The sequence below is a fragment of the Microchirus variegatus genome (genome assembly GCF_963457635.1).
Source record: "Microchirus variegatus genome assembly, chromosome: 20".
Lineage (NCBI taxonomy): Eukaryota > Metazoa > Chordata > Actinopteri > Pleuronectiformes > Soleidae > Microchirus > Microchirus variegatus.
In genome coordinates, this window is record NC_139821.1 from 9717589 (window position 1) to 9741661 (window position 24073).

Consider the following 24073-nt stretch of genomic DNA (forward strand, 5'->3'; position numbering starts at 1 on the left):
GTGGAATCGAAACTTGATTCAGCCAACTTCAGCGTCGTGCCTTTTTGCATCTTGCACCTCAGTTTGAGAACTCTGCTTTAAGCATATGTTCGCCAGTATGAATATAAATAACTTATTAATAGAACATAGTATTTTTGTTATTGTATTTGCCAATAACCATTGCCATTGCCATTTAATTGTTTCCTAAACTATAGCTGTGTTTGCATGAACAGCAACACGTCATAGACTCGGCCCAAAATATCAACAAGAGCACAACATGGAGGTATTCACAACCACAGAGGCACTAAACACAGACAGATAGAGGTTGTATGTGACTCACGTTTCGTGTCTGGATCCAGTCCTTCTTTTCATGAAGTTTCCATGTCCCGTCATGTCACTATAATGTTTAGCTTATTTAGCTCGCTTCTCTTGTTTGTTTTTAAACTTCTCGCCTCCCTCAATATCCGTTTAACAACATGGTAGGTTAGCTTATCTTCACTGTGTTGTTTACGCTGTTTGTTGTTTTTCAGAAGAGTTATTTTCTATTCCTCGGTGCTATTAGCATTAGCATTAGCGGGGAAAGTCACAGGTGTAAAAAACAAGTTAATGAAGGCCGCGTTCCATTTAGCTTGTCCAGTTTCAACGTTCATGCTAACCCATTTATCTGCTTAACAACATGGTAGGTTAGTTTATTAAATCTACACTGTGTTGTTTACGCTGTTTGTCGTTTTTCCAGAAGAGTTCTTTTCTTCGGTGCTATTAGCATTAGCGAGGAAGGTCACAGGTGTAAAAAACGAGTTAATGAAGGCCGCGTTCCATTTAGCTTGTCCAGATTCAGCGTTCATGCTAACCCACTGGACCTGACTCGCATTAACTGAACAGAGCTGCCATTACTGTACTCGGTGACAAATATGTGCTTTATCTGCATGTGTCAAGATGTTTATATTCCGTAAAGAGTAAAATAACGGCTATTTTGCCTATGAGTATGAAAGAAATGTGTCCACCTCTTCATTCCAAGTTGAACACACAGAGACACAAGATGACACAGATAAAGGGTGAATAGACTTTATTTTTTTTTTCAAAGTGAGTTTACATTAATGGAAAGTTTTTCATTTCCATTTCTTACAACCAGCAACTATTCACTTAAATGCAACTTGTACAAAAAAGAAAAAGAAAGAAAGAAAACAACTCCTTTGTACATCCATTCCCATTAGAGAATGAGCAATGATATTAATTTGTTAACTGTACATATAAACATATGCTACAGTGGTGACAGAACTAAAGTTTTTACAATGTTAAATACAAACACTTGTGTAAGGAGTGCTGGCTCGTATTAATCACAACTGAGATGAATTTTAATGTACAGTGACTATGAACTGATTTCTCTCAAATGGATGTGATGATAAAGCCCGGGGGAAATATTTCAGCAGTATCATTTGTAACCGTTTAAATTTTCTGGTTATGCGACAATCCAATACACAACCTGCAATTAATTTATCATGCGAGTAAACGTGGTGCAAGAATGATCTAAACAGAAACCAAACAAAATATTTCACAGAACCCCTACATGCTCCTCCACCAGTGTCAGGAAATGAAAAAAAAAATTTCTGAAAATCCTTTTCCATTAGGCTTGCATTTAGCATCGATGTTCACATGTTAAAAGCCAACATTCACAGATTTCAAACTCAGATCGGAGTCAAACTACCAGGGTGAAAGACGCACAACATTTGCTTTAAGGACAGAAAAGAACAAGGCTACCCACAAACTTTACAACTGTAACATTCAAAAAAAATAAAAGTGTTCACAGGCAGACTAGCTCAACAAAGGCACATCTATAACCTGTGTGCATTAGACAATCCAGTCTTGTCAGTCTCTTCAAAGAGAATAGTAAATGTGTTACAGCAGCAGACACCTGGACATATTATGCAATATGCAAGTTAGTCAAAAACAAAATGTAACCACATTTGTCATAATGTCTCTCTTTAGATAATTAGAACTTTAACATTTGTTTCTTAATATTATTTATTTGCCCAGGTGCCATGTGTTGATGCACTAGCAAACATCTACACACTCTCAAAGACCTCAACCCTAACATCTGCATTTAAATAAGTATAAAAACTATCCTTCTTAATACTTCTATAGACCTGTAATTCTACTCCTCTTTGCTACATGGAAAATAATAAGTGTGCATTATGTACAAGCAAAAAGACATGTCAGCACTTTGGTGAAGGCTTGTTTAAGTAACTAACATCTTTCTTTCTTTTTTTTTTAAACAAAAACAGACATTTAATATGAGGGCCAAAGCTGAATATCAACTGACAGCAGCTATTGTTTTTATCTCCACCAGATGGTGCTCTTGCTCCTCAGGTCCCACTAACCACTCACTTTCAAATTAGTTCATCCAAACACAGAAGATGATCAGTGTGGAGTGTAACAGGCCGACTTCAATTTTAGTACAACTATAGTAGAATCAGCCTTTATCTATTTGAGATGACCAATTTCACATACTTTTCTTTTTCCAGATTCTACTTTTCTCAGACCTTCATTTTAACGGGAGGCATTAACAACGAAGAATGCCAACAGCGGCTCAAATATCTAGCAGTCAAACAAGGCCTCATCACATTTAATTTCTTAAAATAAGAAAACATTTTTCTTCTAAGAAAACATTTCTGAATAAAAACTGGTCTATTATTTTATAAAATGGTCAGTTCTCAGTCCAGAGAACAGCAGTGTTTTCATGACATTAATGATGATTCCCAAACGTTCCCTGAATTGGAGCAGACAGTGAATGGTTTGGTCTCGTCTAGGACAGCCTGACTTACAGTGAATGTCACAGTGAATTAAGTCCCTAACGCTGCTAACCCATCGTGTGACGTAAAAAAAAAAAAAAGAAAAGAAAAAAAAAGTCCTGTCGAGTCGAACGTGGAATGTTCAAATTACAGTGAGATGCCATTTTGTCCCCAGTTAAGATTTAGACAAAATCCAAGTGTCAAAGCAAACCTGAAAGCCTACATTATGTTCAGTTATGCAACAATTTAACTTGAGGGACAGGTTATATGTAAACACAAGGTGCTCTCCCTACAACTTGAGTCTTCAGCCTAGAAAGCCAAAACACAAACCCTTACCAAACTGCACAGCAACGACGACATGTCCATTTTGGAGCACCACCAATGCACAGTATGTTGGGGGAAATAAGGGTGGAAAAAACAAGAGTCACATGGCAGACTGCATGGTTTTGGGGTTGTTGATTTTTTTTCTTTTTCTTTCTGGTGTGGCTCATATCACATGAGATTAAAAGACTGTACTGTCCTTTTCCATCTTGACATTCATTTCTTTATCCATCTTTGTTCTTTGGCAAACAAAGCAGGCTTTGTGCTGCTACCATACCATATTAAATTCATCATTTACTGGGATGGCTCTCAAGGGGTTTCCCCGATAATGTGCATACAAGGAAGGGGTCTCCACACAATAAGTCATGTGTGTTGATGCTATATAATGGCCATGAATGAGATATTATAAAGCAATTCAAGAAACTACTTCAAAATACATACAGTATGCTGATATCATGTTAATATCATTTCAATTATTATTTTTTGAGTGCATATGAACAGTAGCAGGTGCCAAGACACCCATTTTACAAAGGCAGTCACCATAGGTGTGACTGCATATGATCGATAAGATTATGGCCCATTCAATTTCTAAGGACACTAGAAATTACCTGCAGGCACTGACCAGGACAGACTCTTAGTCTGGCTCTCCCATTAACAGACCCATAGAGGGCTCAGCTGTCGGCATGTGAGGCGCAGAGCAGGTAGAAATGGGGGAAGAGCGGGAAGAAGAGAGCTTGAGTGGGTGGGGGTTTTATTCAGGTAACTTTAACCCAAGAGCTTCTGGTTTCATCTTGAAGTACTGGTTGAAGCGCAGGACTGCATACCTGAGAGTAGAAACAGAAGAAAAGTTACAGAGATGAGATTCAAATACAAGTGTCATTTTAGCTACATGGATATCATTGCAAAATATCATATCATGTATCGGACTGCAAAGGCACACCGTGTACCGAGATGACACATAACATTAATCTGGGTGTGTAACATTTTGTTCTCAAACTTATGATTAAATGGGTCAAGTCTGTCATCAAGGCTGATTAAAAATAGTAACAGTAGCGTGTGAATGCTGGCAACATACCCCAAGAAGTCAAAGTCGATGGTTGAGAAATTGGCTTGAATCAGAGCCCAGAGACCCCAAAAGAAATGAGACGCCTAAACAGGGAGAGGCAGCAGGGACACACAAAGGATTAGCATGTACTCATCTTCATGTAAATGTCATATCTTATTGCCCAACACAACACACGCGTAGTGTGTACTAAAACACCCGAAACTCTAGCCTAGAGCAACAAGAGCAAATAGCTGACGGAGACACAATTGCTTCCCTTGCCCATCCTCCACACTGCCCTTTTTCTCTCTTGACAGTAAACAAGGCAGAGCCCAGCTCAGGGGAGAGCACAGAGTCTCACAAGGGTTTCAAGTTGTCCTGATGAGTGCCTCCATTATAGTGCTGCATCATAGTTCATCAGAAATACCCTTCTCATGTATTTACAGCAGCCACTGCTGGTTATAGACAGCTTCTCTCTGTGGAGTGTGTTGCCTCAACCACACCACACTATAACCGGTGTTTGCTGACCCTGTAGAAGCAGGGCTGGAGCAAAACTTAACTCACAACAAGCCCACAGGACTGGCCAACGTTCTACTGTGAAGAAGTTAGAGCAATACTTGTCCTTGACTTTTCCGTGTATGTCAAGACTAAATGACATGTAGGATAGAACTGTATTGTCTAACCAAATGAAAAATGTTGTATGTGGTCCTACCATGACTACCTTGTCTTTGCCTTAATTATGATTTCTATATTCTATCACTTAATGATAATAAACAGAAGTCAAATAAACAAATACATTTTTTCTATACTTTTCCTTGCGATTTATTTAGTAACTGCATAAAATGATGTTGGCTGGTTTACCTTTTCTAAATTATATTTACAAAAAATGTGTAAATGTGATAATATGAACACATTTTGTTGTGAGCTGGGTCAAAATAGTTTGCTATCCTGAAAAGGCATGTCCCTGAATAAAAAGTTTAGGAAACACTGCTGAGGCTGTCATCTACCAACTACAAATCAGAGAGCATTTTTATACAAAATTGATACTTGATTGTAAATATCAGCTAGACAGAGATGTACTTAATTAACTATAATATAAAAACTCACCAGGGCAAATCGGTTGACTTGCACATAAAGAATCTCCACCTCTCTATCGGTCACGTCAGTGCCCTGGCCTTTGTGCTCCTTATAGGCCTCCAAGTAGGCACGGAGCCATTGCAGCTGAAAGGCCCGGTCTGGGTAGTGGCTATAATCCACCTCATTCAGGCCTGGAACCAATAAAACACACCAGTTATTGAACTCATATTTCAGAGATCATTTCATAGACTGCTCTGTTTTATGTACACTTACCAGCAAACTCATTGAAATGGTTCCCAATGTCGAAGGCTTGGTAATTGTACCCAGCATATTCGTAGTCAATGAACTTAACATTTCCTGGGAAAAGATGCAGCATTGTTTAGACAGAGACATGGGAGCAGACAAAATGATTATGTTGTGTTTTCCCTCTGATAACTGAGAATGTCAAGGCTTTTCTTTTCATACTGTAACTTTCTCCCTGTCTACATGGACTGGTTGGCTACTTTAGTGATTTGGGGGCAAAATGTAAGAGTTTGCATTCTGAGGAAGACACTGGCTGTAGAGAAAGTCTTTAGCATAGTATAAAATAGGACAATTAAAGTCAGACATGTTTAGACTTAAGAGGTGCTCTTGTGAAAACATCTTCTGACAAACAGTGCATTAAAAACAAGCATGCTATTGAGAGGAAGAGAAATGGGATTCCTCACAGATTCAGAATTAAAGCTGTTAAATAAGTGAGAAAAAAAGTCTATGACTCAATGTCTAGTTTAAATTATGCATACAAACTACAAGGGGATATCAGATTAAACATACAGTAACAGTAGTTATCAGGCTTTTTGGAACAATCCCAAAAAAAAATAGACACCCGTGACACATTAGAAATGAAAAAGTGCAAAGCCTGATGCAAGACTTGGAACACACACACACAAACGTCTATGGTTTTGTTTTGGATACATGCACAGAATCAAGGGAAAAAATGACAAAGTGAGGTTTTGTTTTGAAGAGATGGTGGGAAAAAAAGAGGCTAATATGGAAAGGAAGCCAAGGGACAAAGGAGGGAAGATAATAAAATACAGAGACAGAGTATGCTGAGCTGCCAAAACAAATGTCCAGCAACACACTCTTTCATAATCAAAACTGCACAGACTTACAGCAACACTGAACCTGATGTTCAGAGAGCAACAGACCCATACAGATGCATCACTCTTTGATTAAGACATTCTCAGCCACTACAACAACTAAAACATTTGTGTTTGACCCTGAAATGTAGGTACAAATAATATAACCATGTGACTTTAAAAAAAATTGGATGTGAAGAGTGACGAGCGGGAAGGCCAAAGAGTGTGTTGCTGTCTGGCTGCATTTGTAGGTCAATGAAAACATGAGGTGCCTGCATTAATAATGATGGACGCACAAAGTGAAGTGGCCGACCTCAAAATACAAACTCTTACTGTTACAAGCCCGACTTTTACAGTAGCATTAACAAAAAAGAAGAAGAAAAAAGGGAATTTTGTAGAACAGTACATTTAATTAAATGTCTTTGTGTTATTGTTTGTTTTGACCTGAACTCTTCCCTAACATATGAACATTATTTCTTGAGGTGATGCTGGACTACAAGAAAGACACTTTGAGGTGGGTTACCAGCCGGCGTGTAGGTCCTAGCGGGACACAACTGAACACCTCCGGGCAGTGGCTATAGCCCCCCTGTGCAGCAGATGAAAAGGTTGGGGCAAACACATCTTTCACACATGCTTACTCTCTCACTGACACATTTGTCTTTTATCCATTCTTGCTCCCACTCACAATGTGTCAAAACATCAGGCCTTGCAGCCAAATTCCAACGCCTTTTTTTGACCCGCCTTCACACATACAACCTAATTTTCCCTTCTCGCAACACTCCCCTCCAATGCTCTCTTCCCATTGGTCTGCTGTGAACACAATAGCACGACAACTCTGCCGTTTCTGAAAATGAAAGAATCTTTGAGCGGCTTCCTGACTGCTGGTGTGCACTTTTTGAGGCTCTTGGGACCATGTGAAATATGTGCAGGTTCTTTTTTTCATCTGAGTTAAATGAGAGTGGAACAGGAAACTAAGCCTGCCATTGTAGCAGTGAGGCAATGACAAAAGAAAAGAAATGAAGCACTTTCTGACAGTATGTTTTAGCTTAACAGAAAAAAGGAAAATGGCAGCAAACTTACTAAGCATCCACCACTGCTGCTGGTGGTTTATATCAATACAGGAAGTAGTGACTTGTCTGCCAAACTGCTGTCATGTTTGCCAGACAAGTGGTTTCAACTCAGCAGCCAAAGCTGAGCAGAGAGGACAGGAAGCAGCATGGCACATGTTCGTTTTTGGCTTCGAGCTAAAATGCCTAGAATCTGCCATGGTCTCAACTCCATTATGGTTGTTATTTTTAGGCCTTGTTGAGTTGCGTTTGAAATGAAAGAACATATTGTACGTCATTACAGTCAATAAACTAGGATAAAGAAAAGTCCCTTTCTATTCAGACTCTCAAATTAATAAAATGTCAACAGAAGTGTTCATAACCTATTTTATCTTACTTATTGAAGCATGAAACATGATTCTGCAGGTCTGAAAATGTGAATTTCAAGCAGACTTTTTCAACGCCTGTACACAAGACTTATCCTTTACTTTACTTTGTGTAACATGAGCTCTCTGGAGAAAAAGAAAAAGAGAACTGGATGTACAAGCAAAGGGGTTGCTGGCCAAATCGCACCGACACAGGATACACCTACTTTCTGAACCAGCACGAACTTGTTTGATGTATAGTACAGATTCAGTCTAGGGTGAATATCAAATCTTGAATTTGTAACCCGTACCCAGACTCTCCTTCAGAGATACATCCCTACATTAAGGCAGAAACATGTTTCAGCTTTCAACTGATAAGGCCGATGATATTGCTTTTGTAATATTGTTAAACAAATCTCATGAAATAACCTTCAACTGACAACATGTTTGCCTCTTAATGTGTTACAAATTAATTCTTACAATAAAAAAAATGGAATTATAATCACCTAAAATCACAGGAGCGCAGTGTAAACTTTTTCAAATTGGAAGTAAATGACAGGATTCTTTTTGGATGCAGAGTATTACATTATATATATATACATATATACATTATATACATATATACATTTTTGTAAATTAAAGCATATTTAGAGCAGCAGACCAGTTTTTGTGGTGCCAACTCAAATTGTCTACACTGTGCACAATCCTGAATTTGTCACCCAGTCAAACTCCAATGAGAGTATTTTTAATGACTAGGTGCACAGAAAATAAAGCCGCTTTCTGGTTCAGAACTATTCACAAATGTATTGACACACTTGTTAACTTGTTAGCTGAGGAAAATTCATTGTTGTTTTTGATGTTTTCATGAGATTTCTTTGACAAATGGAAAAGGCCAGATTGATTACCGTCCAACATATTTTTGCACTTCTTTGGTCTGCCCAGTGATCAACGTGGGTGCTTTGAGACGGAAAATTGCAGAGTCAGGAGTAGTGACAAAAGTATAATTATTTTTAGGGCACTTGGCTTGCACTGAGAGCTACTTAAAGGAAGAGAAAATAATAATAATAATAATTTTAAAAAACAGATGTGTAATAATGAGTATTGTAAGTAGCCTAGCAATCAGAAGTCAGGGCAAATTGGTGGCCAAGTAACATTGAAAGGTGATACGTAGGTATGTGGCTCCTACTGATGCCATGAACTTGTCCCGATTAGCCTGAGCAGTGGGCAGACTATGTGAGGGCCCTCAGAGCCGACTGTGCGTGAGGTTTTGTCTCCCTCCATTGCCTCCCCAGGGCAGGGCGGCGCACGGCAGCCACAGCCTCAGCTGTCATTCCTAGGGGAGAAAGGCTAGACACAAGGAGCTGTGAGAAGGGCCCCGCCCCTCGCCGCAACCCGACGAGGGGGCTAACAGCTCTTAAACCCTCCCATTACACCTCCACCCCCCTCCCACATTCAAAAAAAATACCCTTTACGAACCTCCCTCACCCCTTACACATTCTCAACCATTTTACCCAACCAATCGTCTGCTACAGACAATGCTTCAAAACAGTTTCTCTAACTGCTACAACAAAAACCACTCAGTGCAAAGGTAAGCTAATAGGTTTGAGGATGATTTTATTACCTTTATAAACAGCAACAATGCTTAAGCACCTAACACATGTGCCATCAATAAAAATAAGACTTGCTAAGTGGTATGATGGCATCGTTTGTTGAAGCTAATAACAGCTGTTTTTTTCTTGACGTTTTTAGCACAGAATTAGAATGACAGATCAGACAAAATTTGGTGGAAAAAAACAATGAAATCCAAATAAGAAAAGGCTTCACTGCGCAATCATGTATTAACACAATGGCCCAGATTTGAGATGGTATCAGAACTGAAACCTGTGACAGATGCCGTGTTTTAATACATCTTTGCATTCATTAAAAAAAAAAAAATAAAGGATTTCATCTAGAGCATTAGCAAAACATCCAAACAACTCATCTGTCTTCTCTGACTGTTCTAGCTCTAACGCAAACACTGACAATGAGAGAAGCATGTGACTAGAGTTGAGGAAGTGCATATGATGCAGTCCTACCTGGGCATAGGGATGAATGCAGATCAAACTACAGTACTATTCAGATAAACAGTTGAGACTCACCTTCCTCCTGGTTGTAGATTATATTTTTGCAGAGCAGGTCATTGTGGCAGAGAACTACAGGGGAGCCCAGCACAGACAAGCTCTGCTGGAGCCACACCAGTTCTTCTCTGAGGGATCGTGGGCTGGGCACCTCCATGTGCAACCTGGAGGGGGGGCAGAGAGTCGAAGAATATAATTAAAGTAGGAGTTTTTGGAATATTAATGGCGTGACAGATGGCGGTAGAGTCAGTATGGGGAACTTGGAAGTAGACATAGAAATAGAAGTGAGGATGTAGACAGAAACTGAAACTAAGAAGTAAAATGAATCAACTAATTAAGTTCACACTGCACAATAACTATATCTGTGGCAAAAATGGATTGTGGCAAGTGGACAAAAACAGCAAGTATTAGTTTTCTTCATAAGTACGTCAGAATATCCTTTGCTCAGTTCAGTTGTTTGACATGAAAATGAGAACAAAATGGAACAATAGAAGATGCAGTACTTGTGATCATATGATCAAATGTACTTCACCTGCATTTCCGAAAAAATATTTATCAGCAGTTCTTTTACACTGTAAATACCTGGGGAGCGGCATTCATGGAAACAAAACACTTTTAAAAAGTCAGTGTTTGTTTTGGATTAATTTTGGCACCAAAAAACATGAAGGTAGTTGTCATTGCCAATATTACATTCAAACAATCAAGAAGTATTGGTGCCAAAGAACCGAGTGTGAAGACAGTGTGCCATGTTATTTTGTGCACCTGTATTCCACACAACCGGTACAATAAACTCAGCTCGAAAAACAGAAAATAACTGAACAATAACTATGTAAATTAAGGGAATAAAAAAGGAGAATGATTTAGAGGTGAAAACTGAATCAAAATCTATTAATTACTATATATTAGCATTAATATAATCTAAAATTAAGATTAAATGTCACAGTGCACAGTTAAAGTAAGGTATATTAATTCATATTCCAAAGTACACAGATACAGGGTGTGGCAAAAAGCAGCCTTACTAGTACTGTCATACTTAAAAGATTAAAGGAGGAGGATCTTTATACTCTAGTCAGAACATGAAGTAAGATAAACATATCTGAAGGGAGGAGCAAATCTTCTGAACAATTGTGATCTGTGTATTAAGTTGTTGCTAAGACCATCTTTGAACTATTGTGTCATTGGCTTACAAATAATAATTCATGTACTGATGATTAACTGCTTTTAAATGGAAGCATATAAAACAATTATTATATTTTTTCTTTATTTAGCTAGATTTATTGACTATAAGAAAACGATTGTTACACCAAAAGTTGAGTGAGAGTTAACTTAACAGAATAAGTGTAAAATGTTGCCACAATAGACTTCTTCAAAGAGTAGAATGTCATATCTTCAGAGTTCATGACACATTCCACAAACCTATTCTGTCATGTGACACAAGCACAACTGATAATACTAGTGTGTTGCATAATTGCACTTTGTGGTTGTTTGGCTCATTTGTGTCTTACTGATAAGAGGAGATCATGGTTATATATATATATATATATTTATGTCACAGTGCAACTTCAAATTTTATTTTATAAAACATTTTTTCTTTCTTAAAAAGATGAATGAACTATCAACCAGTCATCCGGTTTACATATGCACTATAAAAAGAAATCTCGGTGACACAGTTCTGTGTCAGGTCAGTGAGCATGATTTTAAGGTAATATCACATAGAAAAATAATATAAACTAAAACCTGCATTTGAAAAACAGCAAATTTCTCATCTCACAATGTCTTAAATGCCAAATAGTGACAATTAAGGAGCCATGTGAGCTTAGTGAGTCAAGCAAGCAAAGCCAGTCTTTCTTGGAGAGTTTAAAGGGGACATATTATGCAAAATCAACTTTTTAATCCTTTTAATACTTATATTTATACTTATATAAAGAAAGAACAGAAAAGAAGCTTCATTAAACCAATTCATAACATTAAATGATGGGCCATTGATCAGTTCCCAGTGCATTTATATCAATTTAAAAAGGTCAATGTATTTGTATATTTTACTTTAGAAACAATTATCTACTGTATCGATTCATTGTTACAACCCATATATGAAATCATAATTTCAGGGAAACCATATCATTTGAAACCCCATATTTGAGGGTCTGGTGGATTAAAGCATCCACAATATGGACAGGGTCTCACCTGGCGTTCCGCTCAGGGTCCTTGAAGTGCTTGGGGATGAGAGCAAAGTACTTGCCCGACTTCAGCCACAGGTCGGACTGGGGCACCCAACCATTATGGGCATGGATTACATGGTACTTTGCCAGCTGCCTGGCAATGAGTCTGCAGGTTTAAGAAGACAGAAAATTGGAGAATTTGAATAAAAGGATGACAATGCAATTTGAGGCAAAGTTTGAGTCTTCGTAAGCTTAAATATTCGTATTAAAAAGGAATGACTGCATTTATTAATGGGCGTGTCTGTCAAATTAAGTTGTCAGATAAGTTCGTTACCTGAAAACAGGTTGACTCCGAATGTGTTCAGGCTCCAGGGCTGTTCCTTGCAGAAATTCATAACACAGGCCGTTGTTGAAGGTACAGTAGAGGCGCGGGGCACAGCGGTTTGCGTGAAGCACCCTGAAACTTTTCACCTCGTTTTCCCGGTCCACCAACAGTTCCGTTTTGTTGCCATAAATACGAACCAGCACCACGTTCTTCATGACTGTACCCACATAGCAGCCCAGGAGCTTATTGGTTATTCCATCTGTGAAACACTGTGTACACAAATACATGACAAAATAGAAAGAGTTAAATCAGGGAGGAAAAATAAAATATTACAATGTGTCCAGTAGTCCAATAAGCTTGTTTGATACAGTTTTATGACAGTGGGACTTTCCTCCACCATAAACTATTTCAGTGCTCTGTCTGAAAACTCTATATTATTAAAGTCTTACATTAGAACCTGGAGGACTCAGGATCTGGCAAACTAGAGGAGGCATAAATGTCGCCTAAAAATGTGGGTTGGGTGTGCCTGTAGCGATTTAAGCCAAACTGCACTTGTTGTGAAGCTGGGAACAGTTTTTGCAGAGAATGAGGTGCCAACATACCAGTCCTAATTGTTCACTCTAGAAGGGAATTGACTGAGAATGACAGGATCGTGGGGAATTTTATTTTGCATTTGGGTCGCAATGACTGGCATTTGCTGAGCTCTCACTTTGCTCTCATTGATAATATAGGCATTAGGCAATATAGTGAAGCATGTGATCAGCTCTCATCCTCAACTGTGTTTACCAAGCAGAGCCACGCCTCCAGTGCAGTGGAAAGATTTAGAGTGTGGGGTGTTTCCTTTTAGTGTCAAGTGGAAAACAAAACTTGAAGAACATCTGACCAGGCTTTAACGTTAGAAAGTGTGTGTGTGTGTGTGTGTGTGTGTGTGTGTGTGTGTGTGTGTGTGTGTGTGTGTGTGTGTGTGTCTTCAGCCTGGGAGACACCACAATGATGGTCAGCCAATGACAAAGAACAGCAGCCAACCACAGCACTTCCTCAAATTGGCATGTGTTGGGGGGGAAAACTGCACTTGCAAATAACCTCAGCAACTACAGTCAAAGGGCAAATGGCAAATAGTTTTGCACCTGTATGAGAGGACATTCCTTTCCTGACAAGCAAGTGGCAGTGATCTGTTTATATTTAAAATTGGAAAGAGGATCAATTCCGTGCACATAAACTGTAAAGTTTCTTATCACTCGCTCATCACACAGATGGTTCTCATGATAGCAACGCAAAGTTAACTTGGGACAATGACTTAGGGAAAGATGGAAATGGATAGGTCTTGACATACCTTGGTGGTGTTGTGTAATAGATGTGTATGTGTTTGTTTGCTCTCCTCCTCGGACTGGCTAGAGGTGAACAGCCAATAACAGTCTCTAGTCTCTATCAACTACTCTCTACACTTTGTGTGCCACACCTCAAGACAAGAAGAGTTGCAAATCACAACTATTTGAAATTTAACAATAACACAGGTTTAATTAAATATGAACAGGCACAGAAACAGGTGTGCGTGCTCATTTATAATAAAGAAACAAACTGTAAACATATTTGGTTCAACAAATATTCACATTAAAGAAGCAAGATGAATGGATTAGGAATAACTCATACATTCTGTAACCATATATATATATATATATATATATATATATATATATATATATATATATATATATATATATATATATATATATATATATATATAAAATATGGCCGCCGTCGTTGCAGCCCTGTTAGCTAGCTCACGCATTCACAGGGGTTACATAAGGCTTCAGTTAAGCATAACTTTAAGGCAGAGGCAGCAGCTGAACTGCGCCAAAAGCGGGAGACGATGCCTCCGACTGATCTTAAACCAGAGCTGACGCAGTTGACATTCACAGCTGCAAAAAATATTAACCCCTTACTGGCAAAAACAAACACCGCGGTATCTATGTGGCTTTAATACAGCGAGTAAATCATCTACGATATGTCCAATGATGTCAACACCGCCGTGGTGTCTCATCTCAGAAAGTATCGCGTGATATCGGCTCCTGGAGTCAATTAACGTTAGCTTAAAAACTGTGCACGAGCACCTTGCTAGCAAGACCCACGTAAAACGTTAAACCGCCAGTTTCGGAGACGAGGCAAACACACATATTTTAATAATGATGATCATAATATACATAAAGTGCACCTTCATTTTGACCTCCGACGGTTTCCAGCTTGGTCTCAGCTCCTTGATCAGTTTCAGTGCACCGGATCTGTAGTCGCTCTCGTCAACTGTCACGTCTATTTTAGGCACAGACGGAGCCTCGTCGGGAACATGAATGTAGTTAGCCATGGCGAAACCTTAATAATTCGGAATACCGTAAACTCTGTCGATTGTAGGGTGTGCTAAGCGTCAAAGTGCGCAATATATGAAAGTGAATGACGGAGAGACCGTGTTCCTCAAGTACTCAGCGTGAGACAACGCCTCTCCACAAATCCCCACCCACCCGAAGAAAAAATCTCCCGGTGCATGCTGGTAGCCTGGTGGTTGAATGACTCACTGGTAGCGCTCAGTTAATCCATCACCAGACACCGCCGGCGGAGCTTAATTTTTAAACGCCCATTTAAATTGTAACTTGTTTACAGTAATATAATCATTTATACAAATAACAAAATAAGACAGGTAGTTAGATAACATACGAGAAGTAATCCGAGCTATGACGACGGGCACACTAAAAACTTCTCAATGAGCATTTTCATCGGTGGTGCGTGGTGGCCTAATTCAAGCGTCCCCTTGTTGTAACCTTAGCTTACTTTGCTACAGGCGTCATATCCGCAACTTGAATAAAATGAGCTTTGTGAGTGTCAAGGCTGACTGTCTTCAAGTGTCAGTAGTCTGTCACTAAGGTAACAAATCCAATTAAGTCTAATCCGCTTGTGTTGTCTTCAAAGATAAACAAATCGTACGTCAGCTGTCAAAGAATATTCCCATAGAATTTTACATAGAATTTGGCTTGTCCGACAGATTCTTGCTTATTTTTTTCAGTTGTGTCACTGATAATGTTCAGGTACAGTAGAGTCACATCATGGTAATAGTTTGGTAATAAGTTAATATTATTGCACTGATACCATGTTATTCCAAAAGTCATATCCAGGTGATAGTTTGGTAATTTGAATTACTGCAGGCTAACATCAACCTTGAAGAATGATCACATTACAAAATTGAAATCCATCCTACTTCACGTTCCCACACACACTTTATATCGTTGCCAACCAATTACTAGGTGATTACAATAAAAATAAGACTTTATTACCATAATATTACTTTCCCATTACGGTTGTATTGTGACAGTACTGTAATGTAACGTGTAACTTATGTTTCCTTCATTTGGTGCTGTGCCGATTGTGGTGGAGATCACTGTTGGTTTAAACAAAAATCTGCTGTATGTGTTTTAACAGATCAGGTGATTCCTATGTGGATGAGGGTGTTTCTAAGTCCTTAGCCATTTTTCTGGTTTTTCAATGTCAGTTATTTGTGAAAGCACTCTGTATCAATATTGACACCTTGAACATCATGACAGAGGGACATGCATCTCGTTGCTTGCGTTGATATGCTTTCACATCGCTACTCTCATTGACTTCCATTCAGTTGGACAGCCCAACCATAATCAGTTAATGCCTAACCTTAACCTTAACCTTAATCACAATTAAATGCTTTGCCCTACACTTAACCAGTTCCTCAGAAATTAGTATCTGCCTCATAAGAACCAGGTTTTGGTCACCATGAGGACTACTGGACCTGACAAGGTCAATGTTTATGCTAGAAAAGGTCTTAACGAGGCAACACGTGCGCACACAAACACACACACACACACACACAGGGAATTGCTTCCCAGCACAAGCAGCACACCACACATTAAGGCCCATGTTATAGGATTTTTGCCAGTACTTTAATTCAGGATACATAGTACATTTGTTTAAAAAAAGTGTTTGGTTTTTCATTGCAAGCCATTTATATGGACAATTTACAATCTCACCCTTAGATTCTCTAATTCCTACCCAAGGCAAAAGAAGAGGGGGTATGTCTGCATATATTGCATTTGTTATAGGGGTTTATTTCACTTGACAAGCCAACATATGTTGCTGTCACATTTCAGGCTCCTGTAGGTGAACAACTGGCCCAAAAAACACACAAATATGTAAAACAAAAAACCTTTAAGTAGAAACAGGGATTGGCTTCTTTCAGTGGCTTAAATCTTGTGTAGAAATCTCTATCTGCTTCTTATGTTTCCTGTCCTGACAAAAGTGGGTTTCTAAATAATAGCATCCCCAAGAGCAACCTATCCTTGGTAAATAGAAAGCATTATGTGAGCCTGACAATGTCTATTGTTATAATACCTACTGAGACACAGGAGGAGTCGTACTTGCCGTTTAGGTTGTAATTCGAGCAAGAGTCACTGAGTTAACTTAGCAACAGGATTGTGAGTATTGTTGACCATACTCCATTCTTCTGCAGAGAAGTGTTCATCTATCATAACAGAGGGACATTTTAAAAGAGTCTTATTGCATTTCATATTCAGGCCACTGTTTCATATTGTTGAATGGCTCTCTTTCAAATTTGCAAAGTGATGACTGAATGACTGTATTACCTTCGTAAAGCTTTTTTTGAAAATAAATAAATTAAAAATATAGTTTTTAAATGTACAGGTGCACTAGTCATCTCTCCTTATCTTCCTTTCATTAACATAAAACATATGAAACATGTCAATTAGCTCAGCAATGACAGAACGTTGAAGTCCTCCCATTTACTTTATATATTCCTAAGGCATGATATGTTCATCAGTGCCTGACAGATTGAATGAATGAAGTGTTCAGTGTTCTCCAAAGTCTCAACCATAGTCCTAGCTCAGTCAAAGTAGTCCTCTATATCAACGTTGGGGTTGAGTAGCTCCTCTCCATACGGGGTCAGATCCATCTGGTTAAGGATAAGGTTCTCAAAGGTTTCCTCCAGGTCCGTCTCACCGATCAGCACTGCTCCCACCATCCGTCCTCCACTGAGGACAACCTGGAACAGAAAACCTGAAGTAATAAGCATGGAATTGAATGTGAACTTCATTAGAATTGAGAATTGCTGGTGAAATGTTCTCTTGCCAATTTCAACAAATTACCAACGCTGGCTCAAGAGATCAGTGTTTTCCAAACCTTTTAAAAGAGGACACATTTACCATGACCAAATGAACAAAACATATGTCAAGAGATTTTAGAGAGAGAGATAATACCTCATTATTCTGAAAAGGCAAAACAGCCATTTCGGATTGATATGATTGATAAATGAATTACTACTCAGTATCACCTTGACATACTCCTGGCCTTTGGTGCAGCGCACCAGCAGTTCATGGTCGAGCCCCAGCCCCTGCCCATTAAACTTTCCCAGCAGGACCACCTGTGGAATGACCAGAGGAGAGTGTAGAGTAAGCGCAGAAAACAATATGTACCACTGTGAAATGACCTTGAAGTCTTATGAAAATATAGTAGTCAGTCATTTGCATAGTAGATGATTAACATGTCAGTTAGGATGCCATGTACCTTGTAGTTGAAGAACTTTGTAATGTGTGAGAAGAGCTCGAAGCAGAAGTCCAGTTCTATTGGTTCCGACAGGACATGTGCAGCCATGCAGCGACCAGCGTACCAGCCCATCTGACGGGCCTGAGTCCACAAACGCATCTGCACACGACACAACATACATGATTCAGACTTATTTCAAATTATAGGAAATGAAATAAATGATGATAAATGCATTTTTAGTCTCTCATGATTGTACACAGTGTCTTTTTTTTTTACAGAACCAAATCACTGTTATATGTACATTTAAATACTAAACGTACAGTAGAACGTGATAAGTACGTGTCACTGGTCCGTTCAGAATCAACTGTTTATCACAGATCACGGATCGTCTTACAGGATTTTCATATTCCCGTAGCAGCCGCCGTTTTAAAACCACTTGAAGCTCAGCTTCAACTGTTCTCTATGGGATGGCACAAAATAGTCTTTTTTCACTGCGTCGAGTTTGACGGTGATTGGACAAATGCGGCAAAATCATCACTTCCAGGGAAGCTAGGCTTCCACGATGCTGGGCCTCTGCATGATGATTGGACGAACTGTCTGAAAGGCGAAACCAGTTTTTGATTGACAGCGTTTCAGAAACATACACGACAGCGGAGCCTTTTCTGCCTCAGTCCTGTGTGGATTTTGTGAGGGAAATCTGAGCCCATTTTCATTTGTGCATATACAATGTAAATAAAAACACTATAATAGCATTTCAGTTTTACATAATAATCACTTTTTCTTGTTCTAGTAGTTTGTTTGCAGACTTTATGTAAGTCTATTATAATAATGTATAAATAACTGGGCCTGAAATGAGCTACCCTAGTTTCAAGGACCAGCTACCGACCGTGTGTGGGTTAGGGTGGTGTGTCTGTGTGTTTGTGTGGGCGGGCATATGCTATTAAAAAATCAAATATTGGTATATATATATATATATTTAGTTTAGTAGCATTCGACAACTCACATTTGAAAAGTTGTACTTTTATTAAAAAATAATTAAATAACACTAAAATGTTGTTTCAATACGAGTGTCAACACAACGTTGGCAATTATGAAGGCAGTTCCTTCAGAAGAGAAAAATTATGTAAGAACTTTGTTTACCTGCTGCCAGAGTTCACTGTGTTCCCAGCCTGCTGTGCAAACATCTCCTGCAGCATATACATCTGGTTCTGATGTCATCATGTGGTCATCTACCAGCAGACCAAAATCCTCTGCAAGTGCAAACTTTCAACAACAAAAAAGTATATTATGATATGATAATATTTTTACTAGGGCTGCTTAATCAGTGAATAATTTGTGAATCAATCCCAGAATTAATTGCCAAATCTTTTTATGATGGAATAATCCGTTTGAGTGTTTGTTTGTTTTTAAATAATTTTTCCGACTTAATCTGGATATTTTCTGGATGATTTGTTCTTATTTAAAGTCATAATTTTGTGAAAATTGAGAAATTAATCAACAGATTAAACAATAACTTAGTTAAACTGTTGTGCAAATAGCGTTGATCTAAAAGCCTGCTGGTCACATGTGACTATGACTAGCATTTTATTCAAAACAACTGTATTCCCAGAATTAGCTAACGCTGCTGGCAGTGGCAGGCTTACAGCTATCATTCATTTTGCACGTGGATGAGCCGACATACTTTATTGCCATGGAGAAATGGCTCAGTGTTTGGCACGACACCAGTGGCACTGACAACAAAATCACAGCCAAATGTCTTGCCATTGGTCAGCTGGACATAAACTGGGCAGGACCCATCTGAGAAGAAAGACAGGCACAGCGAGGAAAGGGTGGAGGTTAAAAAAAAACGCACACACACACGAATGACAACAGGAACAAGTTTGAGCAGAAAATCTAGTTCTCACCGATCTCAGGTGTGAGTGTTTGCTGTTGGGAATTGAGCAGCTCCTCAGAGGTAAAAATCTTTTCCACCTCACACTGGTATTCCACTGAAACTTTGCGGGACACCTGAGCACACACAAGCATAGAGGAAACACTCAGAACAACAAACAGAAGAGGTCAAGATGGACACAAGTTTGACACACACATTCCTATCTAACCTGCTCTGCTCCTCTGAGAGCTATTCCTTCATGCCAATCTGGGCCAAGAGCACTGCCAGGTTCTGGAGGACCAGTAACTTTCCCTCGCAAATGTCCATCTGAGAATTATACCCATGAGTGAACATTTGTGTTAAAGTTATAGGACACAATGTACTAACAGACTCTAACAGAGATAAACTAATAGATGACAACCTGCAGTGAAGGTCTGTAATGCTCCACCTGCTGGTTCCTCTGTGGTGTAGCGAGGCCTCTTACAGGGAAAAGCTTTTTCTGGTTTGTCTGCCTCTAGCAATGGAATCAGAAACTGAGCCACTCCTGCATCGAAAAATGTATTTCCTATGGCCTTGTCCTTCACAGCCCAGATCACCTCGCAGCCTTCCACCTCATATCTGCACAAAAGTCATTTATTAACACTGATGTACAGTTACATATGTACAGTATGTTCAATGTTTATCAGATGAGAAACATTGAATATTGAAAAATGTATCCCTCCCACTTCTGGCTACTCACACTAGTTCCAAGGCAATGCCACCATTTCCAATGACCACTATTCTCTTTGCTTTTGATAAAAGCTTTTGGAGCTCCTGCAATACAAGCACAAGAAATAGAGTAAGCATAAATGAAGCAGTTTTTAAAACACACTCAGATTAGGTTATATTTTTATGGTTATATTTTCAGTGTATATATTTTGGATTTTGTTTGTAAAAAAAAGTTACCCGACAGCTTGCAGTTATGTATGTAAAAAAATGTTTTCATATAAGATGATGCCTTTTACCACACATACACCTTGTGGTCAGAACATTTGGTACAATTGCACAATCTATTGTAATTAAAAGAAAAAAATGTTGTTAGTGTAAGGATCAATTTTTTGTTGAATTGTGGTATATGAAATAATCTCAGATTAATGATAACAACTACAATAATGCCAATTGTGACTCCAATGTTCAAACATAAAATTGAAGAAAAAAAGAAAAGCACAGATGCACTTTATTATACTGCCCAGCTGTAACCAATAACATGGTCAGGGAGTGTATTTCTTCTTATTATGAGGCAATTTAATACAGCCTAACACACAATTCCTTCTCCAAACAGCAACTTCTAAACATGTGAAATAGATCGATTTTTCTTCATATTCTAAACATTAGAATGTTATTTTTCACTATAGAAATGATTTCTTAGTACTGCATGAAAGCACTTTCAGTTCTGTCACTAACAGCGCAAACAACCAGAGGAACGTGGCCATACCTGAGCGCTGTCTGTGTCTCGTATTCCCAGCACATAAGGGTTGTCCTGAGTTAGGAGCTTAGGTCTCCCTCCACTGCAGATACACAGCTTCTCATAACCAAAAACATGTCCATCTGCAGTTTCCACAGACTGAGAAGAGTTTTGAAAAAAATAAAAATAATAAAATAAATTCAAGGCAGATAGTTATTTCCTGTAACACCTACTTTTAATAGCTGTTTTCTTAGTCTTGGTTCATTATCTTATGACACTGTATTTAGGCCACATGTTGTAATGACAGGCATATGTCCACAGGGTGGCAATAGAAGACAGATAAACAAAGCCTGTAATGAGATATATGACAAGGTCATACTCTCAAACATGATTTAATCCGCAAATACAGCTAATTAAAGCTTGTCACATGAGTATTTTTGCATGCAGTCACATAAATAGATAGTCTCTTCTTAGACAAAAAAGTTTCTTTCATCACTTTGGTATAGCTTAATAACATTATAAGTTAATACAATTGTAGACTATTATGTAGACTTTATTTATTTATACAACTTTCTGCACCTACTCACATGTGACTGTGTGTGAAGGGATTTGACAGCAGAGTGAATAACAGTCAGGTTGGGAAACTTCTCTTCCAAAACACTGGATGGTCGCTCCTCAACGTCAAACTCTTCAAGTGTCTTTGACACCTTAACAGTAATGAGAAAGCAAAATGAAGCTTTTAAATGAAGCTTTCAGTTCCTTTTAAACCAACTTGATAAAACAAACACACATTAGTGTGTGGATATCATGGCCAGCAATCTTCCTCCACGTGTCACTTTCAAGCTTGAATTGTATATAGTGATAATAAGTACAGACAACAGGAAAATATCACTTTCATCATCCTCACCTGTTTATAGTTGGCCACTGCCTTGATGTGGGGACCTGCTGTAATCAGAGCCACCTCAGCTGAGGGGATCTGGGATGACAGCTGTCAACAAAGATTATGTATTCTGTTTTAAGTAGCAACATTGCATTCATTGCACGAGTGGAGCCCCTGTATATACATGAAGTTAATAAAAAAAAAATATTCATTTAGAGCAGAGGGCTAATAATATGTGCCATATCACTTCATTTTTACCTGTTCAACACATGTCACACCCGCGATTCCACCTCCCACGACCACAAAATTAAACGTTTTCTCTGCTTTAGCTGCCATGCCACAAAGCTAAGCTAACAGACTACCTCGCTAACAGTAGCTGCGGTGCATTTTCCAACAGCAAAAATACGTTTGCTGAACAACGCAGTGTATTTTTCAGTAAGCAGAGACACGGTGATGAACACGGTATTGTTAATGTTTAGTCTCTAAACGCCTCAAAATACTTCAGAAGACATATAGTTGGCAAAATATGCCATCAGCACATGAAAACGAAGAGAGAAGTAAGCTAACTTCCGTGTTTACAATAAACTACGGCAAGCAGTAGGGGACATACCGAGAGAGGCGCGCTTAATTATTTTAGCTTATAGCAGTGTGGTTAGTGTCTTTATTCTTACGGTTGTTATCATCTAATTAATTGCACTTTATTAAAAGTTGTAGAAATTAAACGCCTAGCACAGCTGCCATTCTTCATGCTTCAGTGTGACAGTGGCAAACTGGAAACCTGGAGAAAAAACCCCTGTAAAAATGGCTGCTGTGCAAAAAGCACATTGCAGTATATTATTTATAAGCAGCACAGTTTGGAGTAGTCTAAACAACTCTATCTAAGGAGGCAAATATTCTTAATTAATTTAGGAATGTAGGGTGAATCAGAGGGGGAACAACAGCGCCCTTTTAACACCACATCAAAGCTAAATTTATAACCATTATGATTTTTATTTAGATCGAAAAAAGACACCTGTGTTTATCATTAATCATGTAGGTCTACTTTACACCTGCAATAAATGCCCAAACCTCTTGGCCAAATGAATGAATGTGCACAGTTTTTGCATGTTGAATAGCATATTAGATCATGTGATATACAGAGAGTCAGTACATCTACAGATTGAAGTGGGTGCAGCATTAATTAAGCCTTTACTGTGGTTGTTTTCAATGTTTTTATGTTGTAAATCAGTTTAGTGGTAAGAGCAGGTCACAGTCTGCCTTTCTGAATATTGTTGGCAGGTTGACCTCCTTGTTTATATTTGGATCACGATTGTCCCTTTAATGTCAGAGTTGAACGCGGCCACCGGGTCAAGAGTCAGACCCAAAATTCCATCAAAACATGCATCAGCCGTCATTACTGCAGTGATAAACAACTCGCCACCCAATAACAGCTGAAGTACCGATGCCATTTGTGATTTTACATCAAACAGGCAAGAGATCTTGACATGATCCCCATCCCCTGTCAGGGTGTTCAACAGATAATGGCTGCGTTGTTTCTGGATTCATCAGCAAAAGCTGGCACTTGTTCTATTTTTGAAAACCTTTTATGCCGGTGTTAACCATGCATGGGAGTATTGCTGTCAGTGTCTGAGATGATTGGGTCACTGCTAATCAAATGCAGGTTAATGACGTGCGTCATTCTTCTCCTCTCAGTTTTCATCACGTTATTATGAACGGCAGGAGGGCAACATGTGGAAAACAGTGCTCCAATAATATTTTTGTCAGAACATTTGAAATCAGAAATGAGGCAAACAGTGTTAGCATTGGATAGATAGAGGAGAACATGTTTCGGTGGATCTTTCAACATCTACACACAAAACATTATAATATAAAATATAGGAATATCATAAAACAGCATCACTGATATCTAAACTGGGGTGTTTATGGTCTCCAGCAAATGAGAGTTACCTGCTCATCATTTAAAATCTGGC

The 24073-nt window shown here is 38.8% G+C and overlaps 2 protein-coding genes across 3 annotated transcripts; both read right to left on the reverse strand.

Moving 5' to 3' along the window:
* Positions 1–1030: 1030 nt before the first annotated feature.
* Positions 1031–14824, reverse strand: etnk1 (ethanolamine kinase 1). The gene is made up of 8 exons (XM_083906973.1): positions 14551–14824; positions 12348–12607; positions 12039–12179; positions 9876–10018; positions 5482–5565; positions 5239–5399; positions 4165–4238; positions 1031–3913 (listed from the first exon to the last, which is right to left on the reverse strand). Exons 1-8 carry the CDS (start codon positions 14695–14697, stop codon positions 3841–3843), a joined length of 1083 nt encoding a protein of 360 aa, XP_083763099.1. The 5' UTR covers positions 14698–14824; the 3' UTR covers positions 1031–3840.
* A 1467-nt stretch (positions 14825–16291) lies between these two features.
* pyroxd1 (pyridine nucleotide-disulphide oxidoreductase domain 1) lies at positions 16292–22639 on the reverse strand. Of its 2 annotated transcripts, XM_083907324.1 has the most exons (14): positions 22362–22639; positions 22131–22211; positions 21811–21930; positions 21254–21382; positions 20519–20592; positions 20201–20397; positions 20009–20106; positions 19814–19916; positions 19591–19706; positions 19050–19172; positions 17931–18068; positions 17698–17787; positions 17496–17546; positions 17280–17409 (listed from the first exon to the last, which is right to left on the reverse strand). In XM_083907324.1, the coding sequence occupies exons 1-13, from the start codon at positions 22437–22439 to the stop codon at positions 17523–17525; spliced, it is 1371 nt and encodes a 456-aa protein (XP_083763450.1). In that variant the 5' UTR covers positions 22440–22639; the 3' UTR covers positions 17280–17409; positions 17496–17522. The 2 variants fall into 2 exon arrangements, with proteins under 2 accessions (XP_083763449.1, XP_083763450.1); XM_083907323.1 differs by lacking the exon at positions 17496–17546 and having other exon boundaries at positions 16292–17409.
* Positions 22640–24073: the final 1434 nt, after the last annotated feature.

Bases quoted from the DNA above. Each gene is read 5' to 3' on its own strand.
- etnk1 (XM_083906973.1), bottom strand. From the start codon at position 14,697: ATGGCTAACTACATTCATGTTCCCGACGAGGCTCCGTCTGTGCCTAAA. The intron at 5,566-9,875 runs GTGAGTCTCAAC...ATCTTTTCCCAG, and splicing joins AATCTACAACCAGGAGGAAG to GAAATGTTAAGTTCATTGAC. The intron at 3,914-4,164 runs GTATGTTGCCAG...TTCTACTCTCAG, and splicing joins ATCGACTTTGACTTCTTGGG to GTATGCAGTCCTGCGCTTCA.
- pyroxd1 (XM_083907323.1), bottom strand. From the start codon at position 22,439: ATGGCAGCTAAAGCAGAGAAAACGTTTAATTTTGTGGTCGTGGGAGGT. The intron at 21,383-21,810 runs GTGAGTAGGTGC...AACTCTTCTCAG, and splicing joins CCCTTCACACACAGTCACAT to TCTGTGGAAACTGCAGATGG. The intron at 17,410-17,697 runs GTGATACTGAGT...TTTCTGTTCCAG, and splicing joins AAGGCCAGGAGTATGTCAAG to GTTGTCCTCAGTGGAGGACG.